Genomic DNA, 15,317 nt, shown 5'->3' on the forward strand with positions numbered 1-15,317 from the left:
GTTCAATAGTGATATAAGAAAATAACCTGCTTGTTTTTTTACATTCACACCTCTAACACACACATTGTAGCTTTTACTCTTCTATGTCCTTCTGTAGAATAAATAGATGAGAGTGCAATGTTAGAGCAGTGCGTGGGCAGAATGATGGCAGAATGCTGATGGAAAACAGCTGCAAGTGCCAGGATGTGTGCATAATACTCTCTCTTGTTCTGCAAAAGTATTAGCATATCTAAATAAGTGATAAAAAGGAGAATTATAGACAAATTATGAAAATGATTTCTTAATTAAAGTTTTGTAGATGTCACTAGTAACTTAATTCAGGGAAAATAAGACTTTAAAGTATATTTTCAAGCTAGTTCTGTCCTTTTATCCACTGCAGTGTCATATTTAAGAGGTGAAAATGCTGAAAATGGGATGTGGTATGCAAACAGGAACATGGTCCTGTGTACCCACCTTTATGCTCATGCTGTGTTCATATAACCAAATCTGTGGGTTACCAGAAAAATTAAAGTACTCTTATCCCTACTTAAAACATGTCTTATGCAAGCCAAAATGCTGCTGGTTTATATAACCCACAGCAAATTCTGCTTTGCGTTAATTAAAGGGTTTTCATCTTTCTGTATTCCCATAAATTCCATAATCTCCAACTAATGTTGAGGATTGAGCATTATTAAACACACATGTGTATGTACACATACACATGTAAATATCAGTTATTTAGTCTCCTTATTTTTTAAGAGTTTCCCAAATGCCTACCAAGGGGACTGAGAAAAACCCCATGAAGTTTGCTGGTCCCACAGGAAGTGAGCTGGTTTGTGAGAAACAATGCTGTGTTAATTTCAATAGCAGCAAATACATATTCTGTATCTTTACTTGCTTGGAGGTAAGTGGGCATGTGTGCATGAAGATAACAGGTAGAGAAACAACAAACGTGTCTTGTTGCTTCTCTGTAGACCTTGCTGCTTCTGGCATAGATTTCCCAAATGTATGCAGAGGAGATTCCCTTATCATTGGCTCTCCACTCTTAGCTCAGTGGTAGGGACTATGGTCTGTTAGTGGACTCTTAGAAACACTCTCAACCAAGAGAAGGGAGAGAAAAATGTGTTCTATGTATCCTTATCCAGTGAGGACAAACAATTGCTTTCTGTTGGCAGTGACACACAGGAATGCCTGCAATATACCACTTTTGTCAGACAAACCTGGTAAGGAACACTTTTTGACTTTTCTGGGGACATCTAACCAATCTGCAGTTTACCTTGATATTTTCCCACAAGAGATGAATAATATTATTGATATATGCTTTCTTCATCAGGTACCTTTTCACAGGGTCTCTTCCGGACATGGTTTTGAGTGGGGCATTGGATGTAAATGTAGCCATGACTATCCTGATGTACATCAAGTTGCACATAACCTAACTTAGACCTCATCCACTTTAATAAAAACCTCTCCTAATATATGCCATCCTTTGGGTCCTAGCTTAGTGGCACTAAACTAGTTTAAAATAACTAAATATGGTTTCTTTATAACATATATGTAATGAGTTATTGTTAAAATGTTTTGTACATTAAGAATTGTTACAGTTACTCAATTATTAATTATTACAACAGTCACATACATTTTGATAAACATTTATACTTATGACAATCACATAAGTCTCACAATCAATCTGTAAAAAAAAATTCATATAATTATAGAACTGTGGAGCTGAAAGGGACCTTAGAAAAGATCATTAGGTTCAAACCTCTGCACTGAGGCAGGATCAAGTAAACCTGTAACATATGTTTGTGCAACCTCTCTTTTTAAAGACCTCCAATTATAGATACTCCACAGTTTGCCTTGGAAGCCTATTCCAGAACTTAACTAGAATTTTTTTGTCTAATATCAAACCTAAATCTCCCTTGCTGCAGTTCATTGCTTCTTGTCCTGTCATCTGTGAATATGAAGAACAGTTGATCACCATCCTTTTTGTAACAGACTTTAACATATTTGAAGACTTATCAGGTCTCTCCCTTGGTCTTCTTTTTTCAATACTAAAATAACCCGTTTTTCAACATTTTCTCATAATAATTCAGCTCTGGGTGAAGAAGATCGTTTGTTTTTCATCTGCTATACATTTGAGAGAGTTTGTGAGTCTGTCTGCTGTGTGTCAGTCTGTCTGTTTGTTCAAGAACTCCTCCTAAATGGTAAGAGCTAGGACCACAACATTCACTATACAGCTTCTTGTTATCATAACTTAAAGCAGAGTTGGAGTTAGGGATGTAAGCGACAAGTCAACTATTTGATAAGTGATTCAACTAGTTGCTCCCTCCCCCTTGCTACCTCTATCAGAGAGAGGCAGCAAGGGAGGGAGCAGAAGCTAGTGCTGGGGAGACTGGTAAATCCCTGTCTCTGAGGTGGGCAGAGGAGGCAGAGGCACAGCGGAAAACAGCACGAGTGGGGACTGGCATGTCCTAAGACAAAGAAGGAATTAATGAATCAGAAAAAAGTTTTTCTTTTAAAGAGAAAACAGAAAAAAGATTGGTTGACTGGCAAATCTGACAACAGTATGTTAAGATATTTTTTATATAACATAACATTTGATTCCTGCAGGGAAATAACTCACTCCTCCCCATTTTTTAAATTATCTGCACATGGGATCACCTTTCATCTTAAAATGCCACACACTAGTTTTGCAAAGATGAGGTCTGAAAATCACTATGTAAACAATAAGGCAGCTATTCTCCCTAACCATACCGAGGGTATGTCTAGACTACATGGCTCCATCGATGGAACCATGTAGATGAGTTTACTAGACATAGGAAAATGAAGCGGCTATTTAAATAACTGCCGCTTCATTTACATCAAAATGGCCGCCGCGCTGTGCCAATCAGCTGTTTGGCGGCACAGTGGGGCAGTCTGGACGCGCCATGGTCAACAAGGGAAGCCTTTGTCGACCGCTCCAGTATGCCTCGTGAAATGAGATTTACCAGAGCAGTTGCCAAAGGCTTCCTTTGTAGACCGCAGTGAGTCCAGACTGCCCCACTGTGCTGCCAAACAGCTGATCGGCACAGCGCAGCGGCCATTTTGATGTAAATGAAACAGCAATTATTTAAATCGCTGCTTCATTTTCCTATGTCTAATAAACTCATCTACATGGCTCCGTCGACGGAGCCATGTAGTCTAGACATACCCCAGTGGTCTCTACTTGTTCAGAGTAAGTTTTTAGCTAAGCAGTGTGGGAAAATAAGTGATGGCTCTCCTTTTAATGTATCTTTTGAATGCATTCTAGACTTTCCCATGCTGCTACAGAAATACCATGTACTTTCACTCATCTTGTGATGGCTGGATAGGGAAAGATGGAAGGAAATAGTGTGGGAGGCTTCGGACACCAACTGGCGCTGAGCCCATGGTTGTTGTTGTTGATGATGATGATCGTGTGATGGACAATTATGAACTGTTATTAAAATATAGTGTATTTTATAGAACTAAAGCTATATTCCAGATGTTTAAAGGTATTTAGGCACCCAACTACATTTAAATATGTGGACCACAATCTAATGCTATTAGTGTAGGATTAGGATGTAAGAATTATTGAGTTCTTATCTCAATCCTTATACTAATTCTCTGTGTGGTTTTAGGTAAGACAATTAATACCACTTCATTGGGTTACCCACCTGTACAATAAAATTAATATAATAGTACTGATTTATTAGTAAATGAGTAAATTTAGAAAGAGGTTAATGTTCTATACAAACATTAAGCTGGGCAAATACAGCAAAAATGTGTTCATGATCATTTGTACAAATAAAACCAATTGCTTTATTGGTATTTGGGGATTGTTTTTCTTTTATTGTTTGCAGAAGATTCCAGTAAGTAAGCATTTATTTGCAACAACTTTCATGGAGAATAAAAGTGTTACAAATGCTAATATGGATAAATATTCCCAGAAAACTGAAACATAAAAAGTCCTCTCTCATGGCCATTTTGAAAATCTCTTCTTTATTTTTCACACAACAAATTAGAATGACAGCAGCTCAAAAATAGTTCTCTGAAAAAGAAGTGAATCATCCTTTTTCATAAAGCTGAGGTCATCCATTAAAGATATAGGTGACCAATTGCACAGAATGAGTAGCTAAAATTAATAATGCATATGCTTAATTATTTTTTCCACAGCCTACAATGTGCATTTTTTGTTCAAATGTTTAATAGAATAAATTGGAATGATAAAGAAATCTATAAAAAAAACTGATTGTAGATAATTCACAACAGGAAAAATGGAGTATGTTTATCAAAGACTCTTGGTTGCAAGCAATTTGCTCAGCTTAACAGAAAGAAATAAGTTTGAAATTAAAAAATAGAGTAGCATTACATGGTATCATACATGCCAAAGACTTTATTATTTGTAAATAACTTTAATGTATTTTCAAAATGAATATATCCTTAGAAAATTATCTTTGGTATTCAAGTTGGCTAATCTGAAGAGTTTGAGCTATGAGGCTAGAACAGCCAACTTTCTAATTGCACAGACCCAAACACGCTTGCCCCACCTTATCCCCCCTCTTCTCTAAGGCCCCCTCCCCTTGTGATCCATTCCCCCTCCCTCTGATGCTCATTCTCCCTCAGTTTCACTAGGCTGGAACAGTAAGTTGGGATGCAGGAGGGGGTGACGACTCTAGCTCAAGGTCCTGGCTTTGGGGTGGGGCTTGTGATGAGGGGTTTGGGTTGCTCTGTGCTGGGGTCAAGGAGGTTGGAGTGTGCAGGCTCCAAGAAGGACATTAGGAAGGGCTGGGACAGACAATTGGACAATTGCTGAGGGTAGGTGTGCTCTAGAAGTGTCTTTGGGTACAAGAGGGGGGTTCCAACTTGGGGTAGGGAGTTTGGGCTGTGGCTGGGTGGTGCTTACTTCATGCAGCTTCAGGCAGGTTCTATCAATTTAAAACATAACTGGTGCATAACTGTCTGGATAACCGCTCTCAGAGAGTAGTTATTAACTGTTCTCTATCATGCTGGAAGGGCATAAAAGGTTGGGTTCCACAGGGTTCTGTTTTGGGACCGGTTCTGTTCAATATCTTCATCAATGATTTAGATGATGGCATTGAGAGTACTCTTATTAAGTTTGCAGATGATACCAAGCTGGGGCGGGGGGGGCAGCAAGTGCTTTGGAGAACAGGATCATAATTCAAAACGATTTGGACAAACTAGAGAAATGGCCTGAGGTAAATAGGATGAAGTTTAATAAGGACAAATGCAAAGTACTGAGTTTCACACAAACAGAATGGGAAGTGACTGTCTAGGAAGGAGTACTACAGAAACGGATCCAGGGGTCATAGTGCACCATATGCTAAATATGAGTCAACAGTGTGACACTTTAGCAAAAAAAGAAAACATGATTCTGGGATGCATTAATACAATAAGTCATTCTTCCACTGTACTCTGTGCTGATTAGGCCTCAGTTGGAGTATTGTCCCCTGTTCTAGGCACCACATTTTAAGAAAAATTTGGAAAATCGGGAGAAGGTCCAGAGAAGAGCAACAAAAATTATTAAAGGCCTAGAAAACATGATCTAGGCAGGAAGACTAAAAAAATTGAACTTGTTTAGTTTAGAAAAGAGAAGACTGAGAGAGGACGTGATAGCAGTTTTCAAGTATCTAAAAGGGTGTTACAAGGAGGATGGAGAAAAATTGTTCTCCTTGGCCTCCGATGATAAGAAGCAATGGGTAAGGGAGGTTTAGGTTGGCCATTAGGAAAACCTTCCTAACTGTCTGGGTGGCTAAACACTAGAATAAATTGCCTATAGAGGTTGTAGACTCTCTATCACTGGAGAAATTTAAAAGCAGGTTGGATAGACATCTATCAGAAATTAGCTCAATGGTGCTTGGTCCTGCCATGAAAGCAGAGGACTGGGCTTGATGATCTCTAGAGGTGCCTTACAGTTCTAGTATTCTATGATTCTATGTTTCTAAAACAGATTTATTTCTGAATTCACCAATAATTTATTATCCTCTAATATGCAAATTCTTTATTACCAAGTAGAATAATCTACAAAAGAATAGCCTTACCCAACAATGCTCCCAGTAATTTAGCATCACTAGTAATTTGCATGACCTAGCTTTACAGCACAAAAGTGAAGCAGTTCTGCAAGCTAGTGTACCTTAGGGTGCATCTACATAGCATCGTTATTTCGGAATAACAGCCGTTATTCCAAAAATAATTTGAGTGTCTACAGAGCAAAACCATTATTTCAAAATAAATTTAAAATAATGGACATCTTATTCCAATTTCTGTAAACCTCATTCCACAAGGTATAATACTTTTTTCAAAATTGCTATTTCTAAATAGAAATAGTGTGGATATTCTACTGCTGCTATTTCAAAGTAATTCCTTCTCAGGGCCATTCAAAGTAGTTACTCCCTAGTGCTTCCTGGGGCTCTAAATCGTGGTAGTGTGTCCACATTAGGAGAGCCTGCTTTGACTAATTTTGAGGCTTCTCTGTAATGTGGATGCACTATTTCAAAATAAGCTATTTTCCGAAATAAGGGTGCATCCGTGTAGATGTACCCTAACAGACTGGCACCCATAACACCCAATAATATTAGATATATGAATATAAAATAGTAATGATTAGATTTTATCTTCATTGTTCTTCAAAATGATTTTAATGTAAATTATTAAAATACCTGTCTCTACTGGTACTCTTTTTTTTAGGAGTTCAGCCAGAATATAACATAAGTATAAATAGCAGTATTTGTGAAGAATTGAAAATCTCATGGAATTTCTCATCTGGTTGAACTAAGATGCTCTGGAATTATTGCAAAGTCTGTGTTACTGAGATTTCCAGTCCAATTATCAGAACAGAGGAACTTACTTGCTATAAGCTTTGCTAATGACTGATCTAGCTACACCTTTTGTCAAATTTCCCAGGTTTAACATGTGTGATTTAATAGCAATGATTTATCTGCACTGAAGGAAAACAGTAGTTAAGAAAATACTACTAATGGTAGTATTACTGCAGTAGTTGTAGCATACAAACCTACATTTTGATAATGTTCTAACATTGAGTTTAGAATCAGAGATTCTACAACCAATGAGTAACAAGGTCTCAAAATGACTTTTGGTTTTCCACCCACTATATGTTGGCAGTGTTCCCAAAGCCATTCAGTAAAATATACAGAATCTGAAAATAGTTGAAGCTTTATAAAAAGGAATGAAATAGAAAAGTTTAACCTTTATGTATAATTAGAAGATTTGCCCAGCATTGCTCATATGTCCTTAACTCAATTCATTTTTGTTTTTTGAAAAATAAAATGAAAATGTACATCCTTCATTTGAATCATTGCTCTGGGGTGGGGGTTGGTATAAGGGGTTCATTATGCAGGCTGCTCTGGGGAGCAAAGACTATCCCAGCCCTTTCTCACTGCAGCAACTTATGGCGAGTTGAGAAGTGCCTCTCTATGGCCACTGCAGCTTGAGTGGGCACAGCCTGGGGAGGAGAGTACCTCTGCTGGCTGGGGCAGGTCCAGGTTCATCTGCCTTTCCCCCACCCTCCAACCAGAGTGACTAATGCAGCAAACTGTGCACTTTCCTCTTGCTCCCTGACAAAGGAGAAGCACCAGCCATGTTCCTGTACGAATGGTGGGGGAAGGTGCTTCAGCCCCTCCCCCCCCCCCAAAGCTCTCCCTAAAGGGCATCTGAAAGGTTGGAGGCTTGGCTCTGGGGCAGTCCCGGAGCCGGGGAGCTAGCTAGCCTCTTTTAATTGCCTGGTGATTCTGTCTCTTTTTTGTATGGTTTTATGAGAGGCAATCCCACTCCAGGCACAACCCATTTTCCTGGCACAATCAAACTCTAACTAAGGATGTTAAAATGCAATTATCTGGTTAATAGCATAGTGGATAGAATTTGTATTGACCACACACTTAGTCAATAAGCACCTCTGCAGAGCTGCAGTGGGGGTAACTCCAGGAGCCAACTCGAGCAGGGACTGAGCAGTCTTGGCTCATGCCAACTCCGGAGCCAGCTGTACTGCGGCTTTGCATTTTAAATGTGTCAGAGCCACTGGGCTTTTACTACATTTAAAATGCATAGGCGTGGCGGATCAGCACTCAGTGCTGAGTTCAGCAGCCCCGTCCACTGTGAACAGAGGCTGATGCTGGAGCAGCCTCTGTTTGCGGCACCAGGGCTGGCAGTGGATAGAGGCTGCTGCCTGAGCAACCCCCTGTCCATAGGAGGGGAGGGGGCAAGCTCCCTGCTGGGACCTCTGCAGACAGAGGCTGCTTCACAGCAGCATTCCCCATACTCCCCTGCTGCCTCTGATAGAGGCCATGCTGGGGAGGGGCAGTTGGCACCCCGGAGACAGTACTGGGGGAAGCCCACTTTTAAGCCGGCTCTCCCCAGCACCCGCTCCTGTCCTCCCTTTGCTGCTCACACCGTGTTCCCTGCAGCACTTCTGCTTTTGAAATGTTCAAGAGCTACTCAGGGCTCTTGCACATTTCAAAAGCAGAAGCACCCACAACGAGAATGTGCGTGAGCGGGGATGTTAGAACATCTCCTTATGATTCCATTGTCAGTTATAAGAGTGTAAATCGGGAGCTTATGCCACTAAAATTATGAAATTAAACTGGTGTGAGGTCAGAATCTGATAATATTCTTCAAATAGAAATCATGTTGTTTCTGTCAAATAATGCAAGGGGCTATATTTCCCCTTCATAAAAGGTTCATTGTCTTATACCTTTCTGAGCAGCCTGAAATATATTAATAATACTTTTAGATTTAAAGAAAAAAATGAATGACCACATGCCTTAAGAGAATGTTTAGAATTGCTAAGGCGAGTATTGACCAACTGTCATTGTTATCTGAAAGTCTTTCAGTGGCTTGTGTGAAATTAGTTAACTTCTAATTTAGCCCCTGGTGAACAGGTGTTCATATTAGAAAAAATTACCATTACAATTAATAGTATTTTGTTAATCTCAGTAGGGAAATGAAGGATAAATTGGCATGGTCTTTAAATGTAACTTGTTACCAGTAAGGATGTTATACTTATTGCTATTCCTGTTATTGTGAGAAGGATACCTGTGGAAATTGCACTGCTGCCCATATTGTATCAATTTGGTGACTTAAGTAAAGAATTTCATTCTTAATTGCTACAAACCTGCCCATTTTCATGAGTGCTATTTTTCTTAAAAGTACTAAAATTCTGAATTAGGAATCTTAATATCACATATTGAGAAACTAGTCTATCTGTACTCTTTTTTTTGGTTTTGAATGCTTCATCAACCGCTGTTAGTCATTTGAGGTTTCAAGCTAAGGACTTTAATGCGTTGCCAGGGTTTCTTTACAATTGCTGTAGTAGTTATTCATGTTTTATGTAATTTGTTTTTCAGCTACTTTGAAGGAGCTTATATCCCAGACTATGGTGCGCTGGGCTCAGGAAGACCAGATCCAAGATCCAGAATTAGTCCGAATTATGTTCAACCTTCTTCGTAGGCAATATGACAGCATCGGTGAGCTACTGCAGGCTCTGAGGAAGGCCTACACTATTAGTGCTGCTTCTGTGCAAGATACAATCAATTTACTAGCAGCACTAGGCCAGATTCGCTCCCTTCTCAGTGTCAGAATGGGAAAAGAAGAGGAATTGCTTATGATTAATGGATTAGGGTACGGAATTAACATCATTTTCTTTTTAAGTTTTGAGTAAGGGTTTGGTAATGAGGCTCAGAGCATTGCATTTCTAGCTCATGGCTCTAATCTGACCCATGTAGTGGTTGAATGTAATTACTGTACTGTTATATGGTTAATTTTTAGCCTATTGAGAAATGAGTTGATATTCTCATACCAATTCCTCAAGGGCATGTGTCCATATCACAAAATCACTACTACCTCATCTGATTTCAGTTAGGATTGCCAGGTGTCCGGTTTTGAACCGGACAGTCCAGTATTTGAGTTTTCTGTTTGGGAAACAAATTGAGAAAACATAAATGAGAAAATATAAAAGTCTGCTATTTTCTAAATAAGATGTAATGTAGATTGTGATGTAATGTCAATTGTGTCTGGTATTTTTGTTGAAACCATCTGGTAGCCCTAATTTCAGTTGATTCCTTGACTGCCAATCTGAATATAGAGGCCAAAACTATGAAGGATATTATAAGGATTGAATTTTATTTTCGTATCAAAAACAGCCCTTTTGGATCATGGAGGTAGTTAATAAAAGTATTAGTGAGGTGTTGTGCTGAAGCTTTTGCTGCTGATGCCCACATTTTACCAGCTTTGTGGATAAGTAACTGTTTTTGTCAATCCAGTACCCTTTATGAATTCTAAATTCATTTATCTTTATTTTATTTTAATATTATTAATTTTAAGTGAAAAGTAATTGCTGAAGAAAGACTTTTGGATATCTTTGTAAAAGACAAGCCTCCTTCAGATATATGGATGAAACCCAAAAATGACTGACTATTTGAATCAGAAGAGTAGGGAGTATAGACAGTGAGAGACCAACCTTGAATATCCACTAATGACATGAATAAATTTCTGCACTACCTGCATTACAAAACCACCTTTGTGAAGTAGTGTATTTTTTTTCCCTTGAAGTAGCCACTTTAGGCATATTTCAGTGTAGCGTGAGCCTATTGCTGCAGTGCTACATGCGTCTGACTTATTCTGCATGCATACAGGTAACATACATTTTAAGTAGGAATGAAATAAGAATAGTTCAGATTTTAAAAATTGCTCAAGTGAATGAAAATACTTTATTCAGGGAAAGAAAGTAAGATGATGGTCCTAGGATTTCTAAATAGTATTTTCCAAGATTCTTCATTAGGCAAGAATTGATACAAGACAAACATGGTGTTTCTTTATCTTGCCAAAGATATGATGTTTTACTTTATCTTCTGGTTAGTTATCTTAATAATATTATTCTGCAAAGAATCTGTACTTTTGATTGCATTTAGCAAGTCAGTATATATAGTACTTAGCTGATTACTATAAGATAGCCCTGATCCTGCACCATTAAAGCCTATAGGATCTTTACCACTGATTTCAGTTAGCCTAGATTGAGCCCTTTGTAAATTGTGTTATGGTAGCCCTTTTAGGAAGAAGGGGATCATGTGTCTACTGCTATTCCTAGTCTTCTGTGTTCTTCTAATGTATTTTCATTTACTGTGTTTACTACAATGTCAGTAATACCTATGTGAAATTTAATCACCTATAGCATCAGAAAAACTATTGTATCCTATATAGAGTCGTGAGACCTAGTAGAAAGGATTGTAGGAAATGTAGGAGAAGGACTCAAAGTAAAAATATCCACTCTTAAGGAAGCTGTAAAAAATGCATTCCAAAAATTTCACTCCTGTAACATCTTCCCTTAAACTACCTCAGAATGTTACAAACTTAATGATGATAAATTTCAGAAATAGCACTGTGAATTAGGAAAGTACTGTCACCTCCATTTTGCAAATGGGGAAATTGAGGAATGCGGCACAAACAAGAATAGAATCACAATTCTTGACTCATGATTATGTGCTTTGACCATTATGCAGTGTTTCCTTTCTTCAAGTAGATCAAAAGTAAAAAATGTTTAAAGCTATGTTTAAAGTTGGAAGTCGCATATTAGATACTTAATATTTCATATCAAGTTAAAGAAAAATGAAAGGAATGATGCCAAATAAAAAATGCTTAATGTTTAAGAAGTGTCAAGCATTTCCACTAATGTGATAAAAACTCTGAATTGAAAATGATTATTTTGTAATGACTCTTGAAATATGGATGTCTTCCATTGAAACAATTTCTATATTTCTGAAATATCTGATGCTTTGATTATTTAAATAAAAATATGAATATTATGAAATGTATTATTGACTTCCCTCCCCCTTCCCCCAATTTAGGGATATAATGAACAACAAGGTGTTTTATCAGCATCCTAACTTAATGAGAATCCTTGGTATGCATGAGACAGTGATGGAAGTGATGGTAAATGTGCTTGGAGGAGATAAATCTCAGGTAATTTCTCAAGAATTTTATCATTTTTAACTCTTGGATGTCCACAAAACCTATAAAGATGTGTAATAGGAAGCAATAGCAGGGAAAGAAGGAAGTTGATTATGCATACCTGTACTGTTTAGTTAAGTGGGATGACATTCGGTATGAATTAATGTTAAGAATTGAAAGGGATTCCTTGTGATAATATAATAAATCTGATTAACATTATAGAAGATGATCTGTTAGGTTTCATATGAAAAATTATAAAGTGCAAACCTCTTTTCATATAGTTCCATCTTTAGGAATAATGCATTTGGAGTGCTTCAAAGAGGTTTCTAACTATATAAAGCTAATTTTTATATATATGTATATAACTGAATAGTTATAGTAAGTACCCCCACACAGAGTAAAGCATAAAACACATACAACTGGTGAAAGGTTGCCTTGCCAATACTGAAAGCAGCTACATGATGGGGATAACTAAAACAGTCTTAATTTTGAATTTCCAAATTCTATATCTTTGTAGTGTTGTGTCTCTCCATAATCTTATTTTAATGCAGTGTTTTCTTGTGGTGTTTTTTGTTTTGTTTTGTTTTGTTTCGTTTTTTTGTGGTAGCAAATATTTCAAGTATATGATGTATATGTAGAAGTATATAAGCAATGTGGCCTATTGAACAGAGCATTGGACAGGGACTCAGAAGACCTGTATTCTATTTCCAGCTCAGCAGCTAGCCTACTGGGTGATCTCAAGCAAGGCACTTGCCCTCCCCATACCTTAATTTTCCGATCTGCGAAATGCAAAGACATAAGAGAGGACATAAATTAGAGGAGTCGAGAGAGGACATAAATTAGAATGGTCTCCTTTTCCGCTCACATATTAATCTTCAAGTACTTTTAACTATTAGACATATCTGTTGTGAAAAGTGTGCACTTCTGGTATAAATACTCAAATTTTTCTAAGCTTTTTAGGCATTTTTTCCTGCAAATGTTCTTGCAAATAAGAACTAGCTGCCTACATGTATGCAAAGAATCACAGAATCATAGAATAACAGAACTGGAAGGAACCTCAAGAGATCATCAAATCCAGTTGCCTACACTCATGGCAAGACTAAGCACCATCAGACCATCCCTGACAGGGGTGACATCATAGAATCATATAACATTAGAACTTGAAGGGACCTCGAGAGGGCATCGAGTCCAGTACCCTCCCCTCACGGCAGGACCCAGTACCGTCTAGATCATCCCTGATGTCTATCTAACCTGCTCTTAAATATCTCCAGAAATGGAGATTCCACAACCTCCCTAGGCAACTTATTCCAGTGTTTAGCCACCCTGATAGTTAGGAATTTTTTCCTAATGTCCAACCTAAACCTCCCTTGCTGAAGTTTAATCCCATTGCTTCTTGTCCTATGTTCAGAGGCCAAGGAGAATAATTTTTCTCCCTCCTCCTTGTGACACCCTTTTAGAAACCTGAAGACCGCTCAGGCTTCTCCTTTCCAAACTAAACAAGCCCAATTCTTTCAATCTTCCTTCCTTCAGTTCTCTAGACCTTTAATCATTTTGTTGTTCTTCTCTGCACCTTCTCCAATTTCTCCACATCTTTCTTGAAATGTGCTGCCCAGAACTGGACACAATACTCCAATTGAGGCCTAATCAGCACTGAGTAGAGTGGAATACTGACTTCTTGTGTCTTGCTTACAATATTCCTGTTAATGCATCCCAGAATTGTATTTGCTTTTTTTGGCTACAGTGTCACACTATTGGCTCGTATTTAGCTTGTTGTCCACTATGACCCCTCGATCCCTTTCTGCAATACTCCTTCCTAGACAGTCGCTTCCCATTCTGTATGTGTGAAACTGATTGTTCCTTCTTAAATGGAGTAGTATGCATCATCTAATCTTGTCTTAGAATCTGCAATGATGACCTCACATTTGCTTTTTATTGGAAAGACAGCACCTCCAATAGCACAAAGTCCTCTAGCGCAGTATTGAGGCACTGAATAATTGAATTAGGAAAGAAGAAGAATAGAGAGAGAGAGTGTTGTGGCCCTTTTTAATAAGATCATCAATCCAGAGATTTATTGCAGTGGTTCTCAGTCTTTCCAAACTCCTGTATCTCTTTTAGGACTCTGATTTGTCTTGAGTACTCCATGTTTCATTTCACTTAAAAACTACTTGGTCACAAAATTGGACAAAAATGTCACAAAAAGTAAAAAATGTCAGAGCACACTGTTAATGAAAAATTGCTGACATTCTCATTTATATCATATAATTATAAAATAAATCAATTGGCATATAAATATTTTACTTACATTTTAATGTGCTACTTAAGCCTATTTTTCACTTGTGAGCCTTGTCTGAAGCCTGAGCCCCAGACAGTGAGACTGAAGCATGTAACTTAACTTCATGAGGCTCCCTATGGTAGGGGGCCCTGGGCAGTTGCCTTACTTGCCACCTCTGAATGCTAACTCTTCACTGGCGATTCTCCTAATTCCATCCTATGACCCCACTGGGAGTGACAGCCCTCAGGTTGAGAAACAATGAGCTTGATACTCTTTGTAAGGCCTCTATGTACCTCTGGTTGAAAATCACTAATTTATTATATTTGTGCATCAAACTACAGTGATAGTCCAATTATAATTTCAGTATTTTGCTTAGCAGGTAGTCTGTCTCTGCAAGAAACATAAAATGATGTATGTCGCTGTATAGAACACATAATACAAATAATTAAAAGATATTAAAAATTGAGGGAAAACAAAATGTTTGCTGGCAGTTATTAGAAGGTGATCTAGTCAGATCAAAGACTTCACAGGAAAGTTGAAGGCTTGACTTACAATGATGTCCTCCACAATTTTTAATCAAAACAGTGAGAACTTTAATTAAACTAATTATTTTTGTTTTACCTTCTCATGAAAACAAAAGAGAAAGGGAAAAAAGGGAAAATGTAAGTCCCAGGAGAGCAAGAACTGTCATTCTTAACTGTGGAAAAAATTAAAATAGTGAGAAATATAATCCCTACATATTTGAAAAAGCAAAGGATAATATAAAAAAATCATTCCTAATTGATTAAGGAGCCTCAGAGGGAGGGAATATATCACAGATAAGGACTATCAAGTATTATAGAAGACAAGGTGGGTGAGGTAATATCTTTTATTGGACCACTTTGTTTCTCTCACCAACAGTAAAAATAAAAGATAAAAGATATTACCAATAAAAGATATTACCTCACTCACCTTGCCTCCCTAATATCTTAGGACCAGCACAGCTACAACTACAGGGCATACACATGTATTGTGAGAGTCATGCTTTACTAGTTTTGAGCAAAATGTGCTACTTTAATAAATAAAAAGTCTCAGACCACTGTTAACACAT

At 37.8% G+C, this 15,317-nt stretch overlaps 1 protein-coding gene across 22 annotated transcripts in view; it reads left to right on the forward strand.

Moving 5' to 3' along the window:
• The window catches only part of RYR3 (ryanodine receptor 3), a 522,680-nt gene that overhangs the window by 311,395 nt on the left and 195,968 nt on the right, over nt 1-15,317 (forward strand). For all 22 annotated transcript variants that reach the window (XM_025189447.3, XM_075927047.2, XM_075927048.2 and 19 more), the window contains 2 exons: nt 9,357-9,630; nt 11,853-11,967. In XM_025189447.3, coding sequence (XP_025045232.1) covers nt 9,357-9,630; nt 11,853-11,967 — 389 coding nt within the window. The remainder of the gene's footprint in view (nt 1-9,356; nt 9,631-11,852; nt 11,968-15,317) is intronic.

Source organism: Pelodiscus sinensis, chromosome 5 (assembly GCF_052426305.1).
Source record: "Pelodiscus sinensis isolate ZL-2025 chromosome 5, ASM5242630v1, whole genome shotgun sequence".
Classification (NCBI taxonomy): domain Eukaryota; kingdom Metazoa; phylum Chordata; order Testudines; family Trionychidae; genus Pelodiscus; species Pelodiscus sinensis.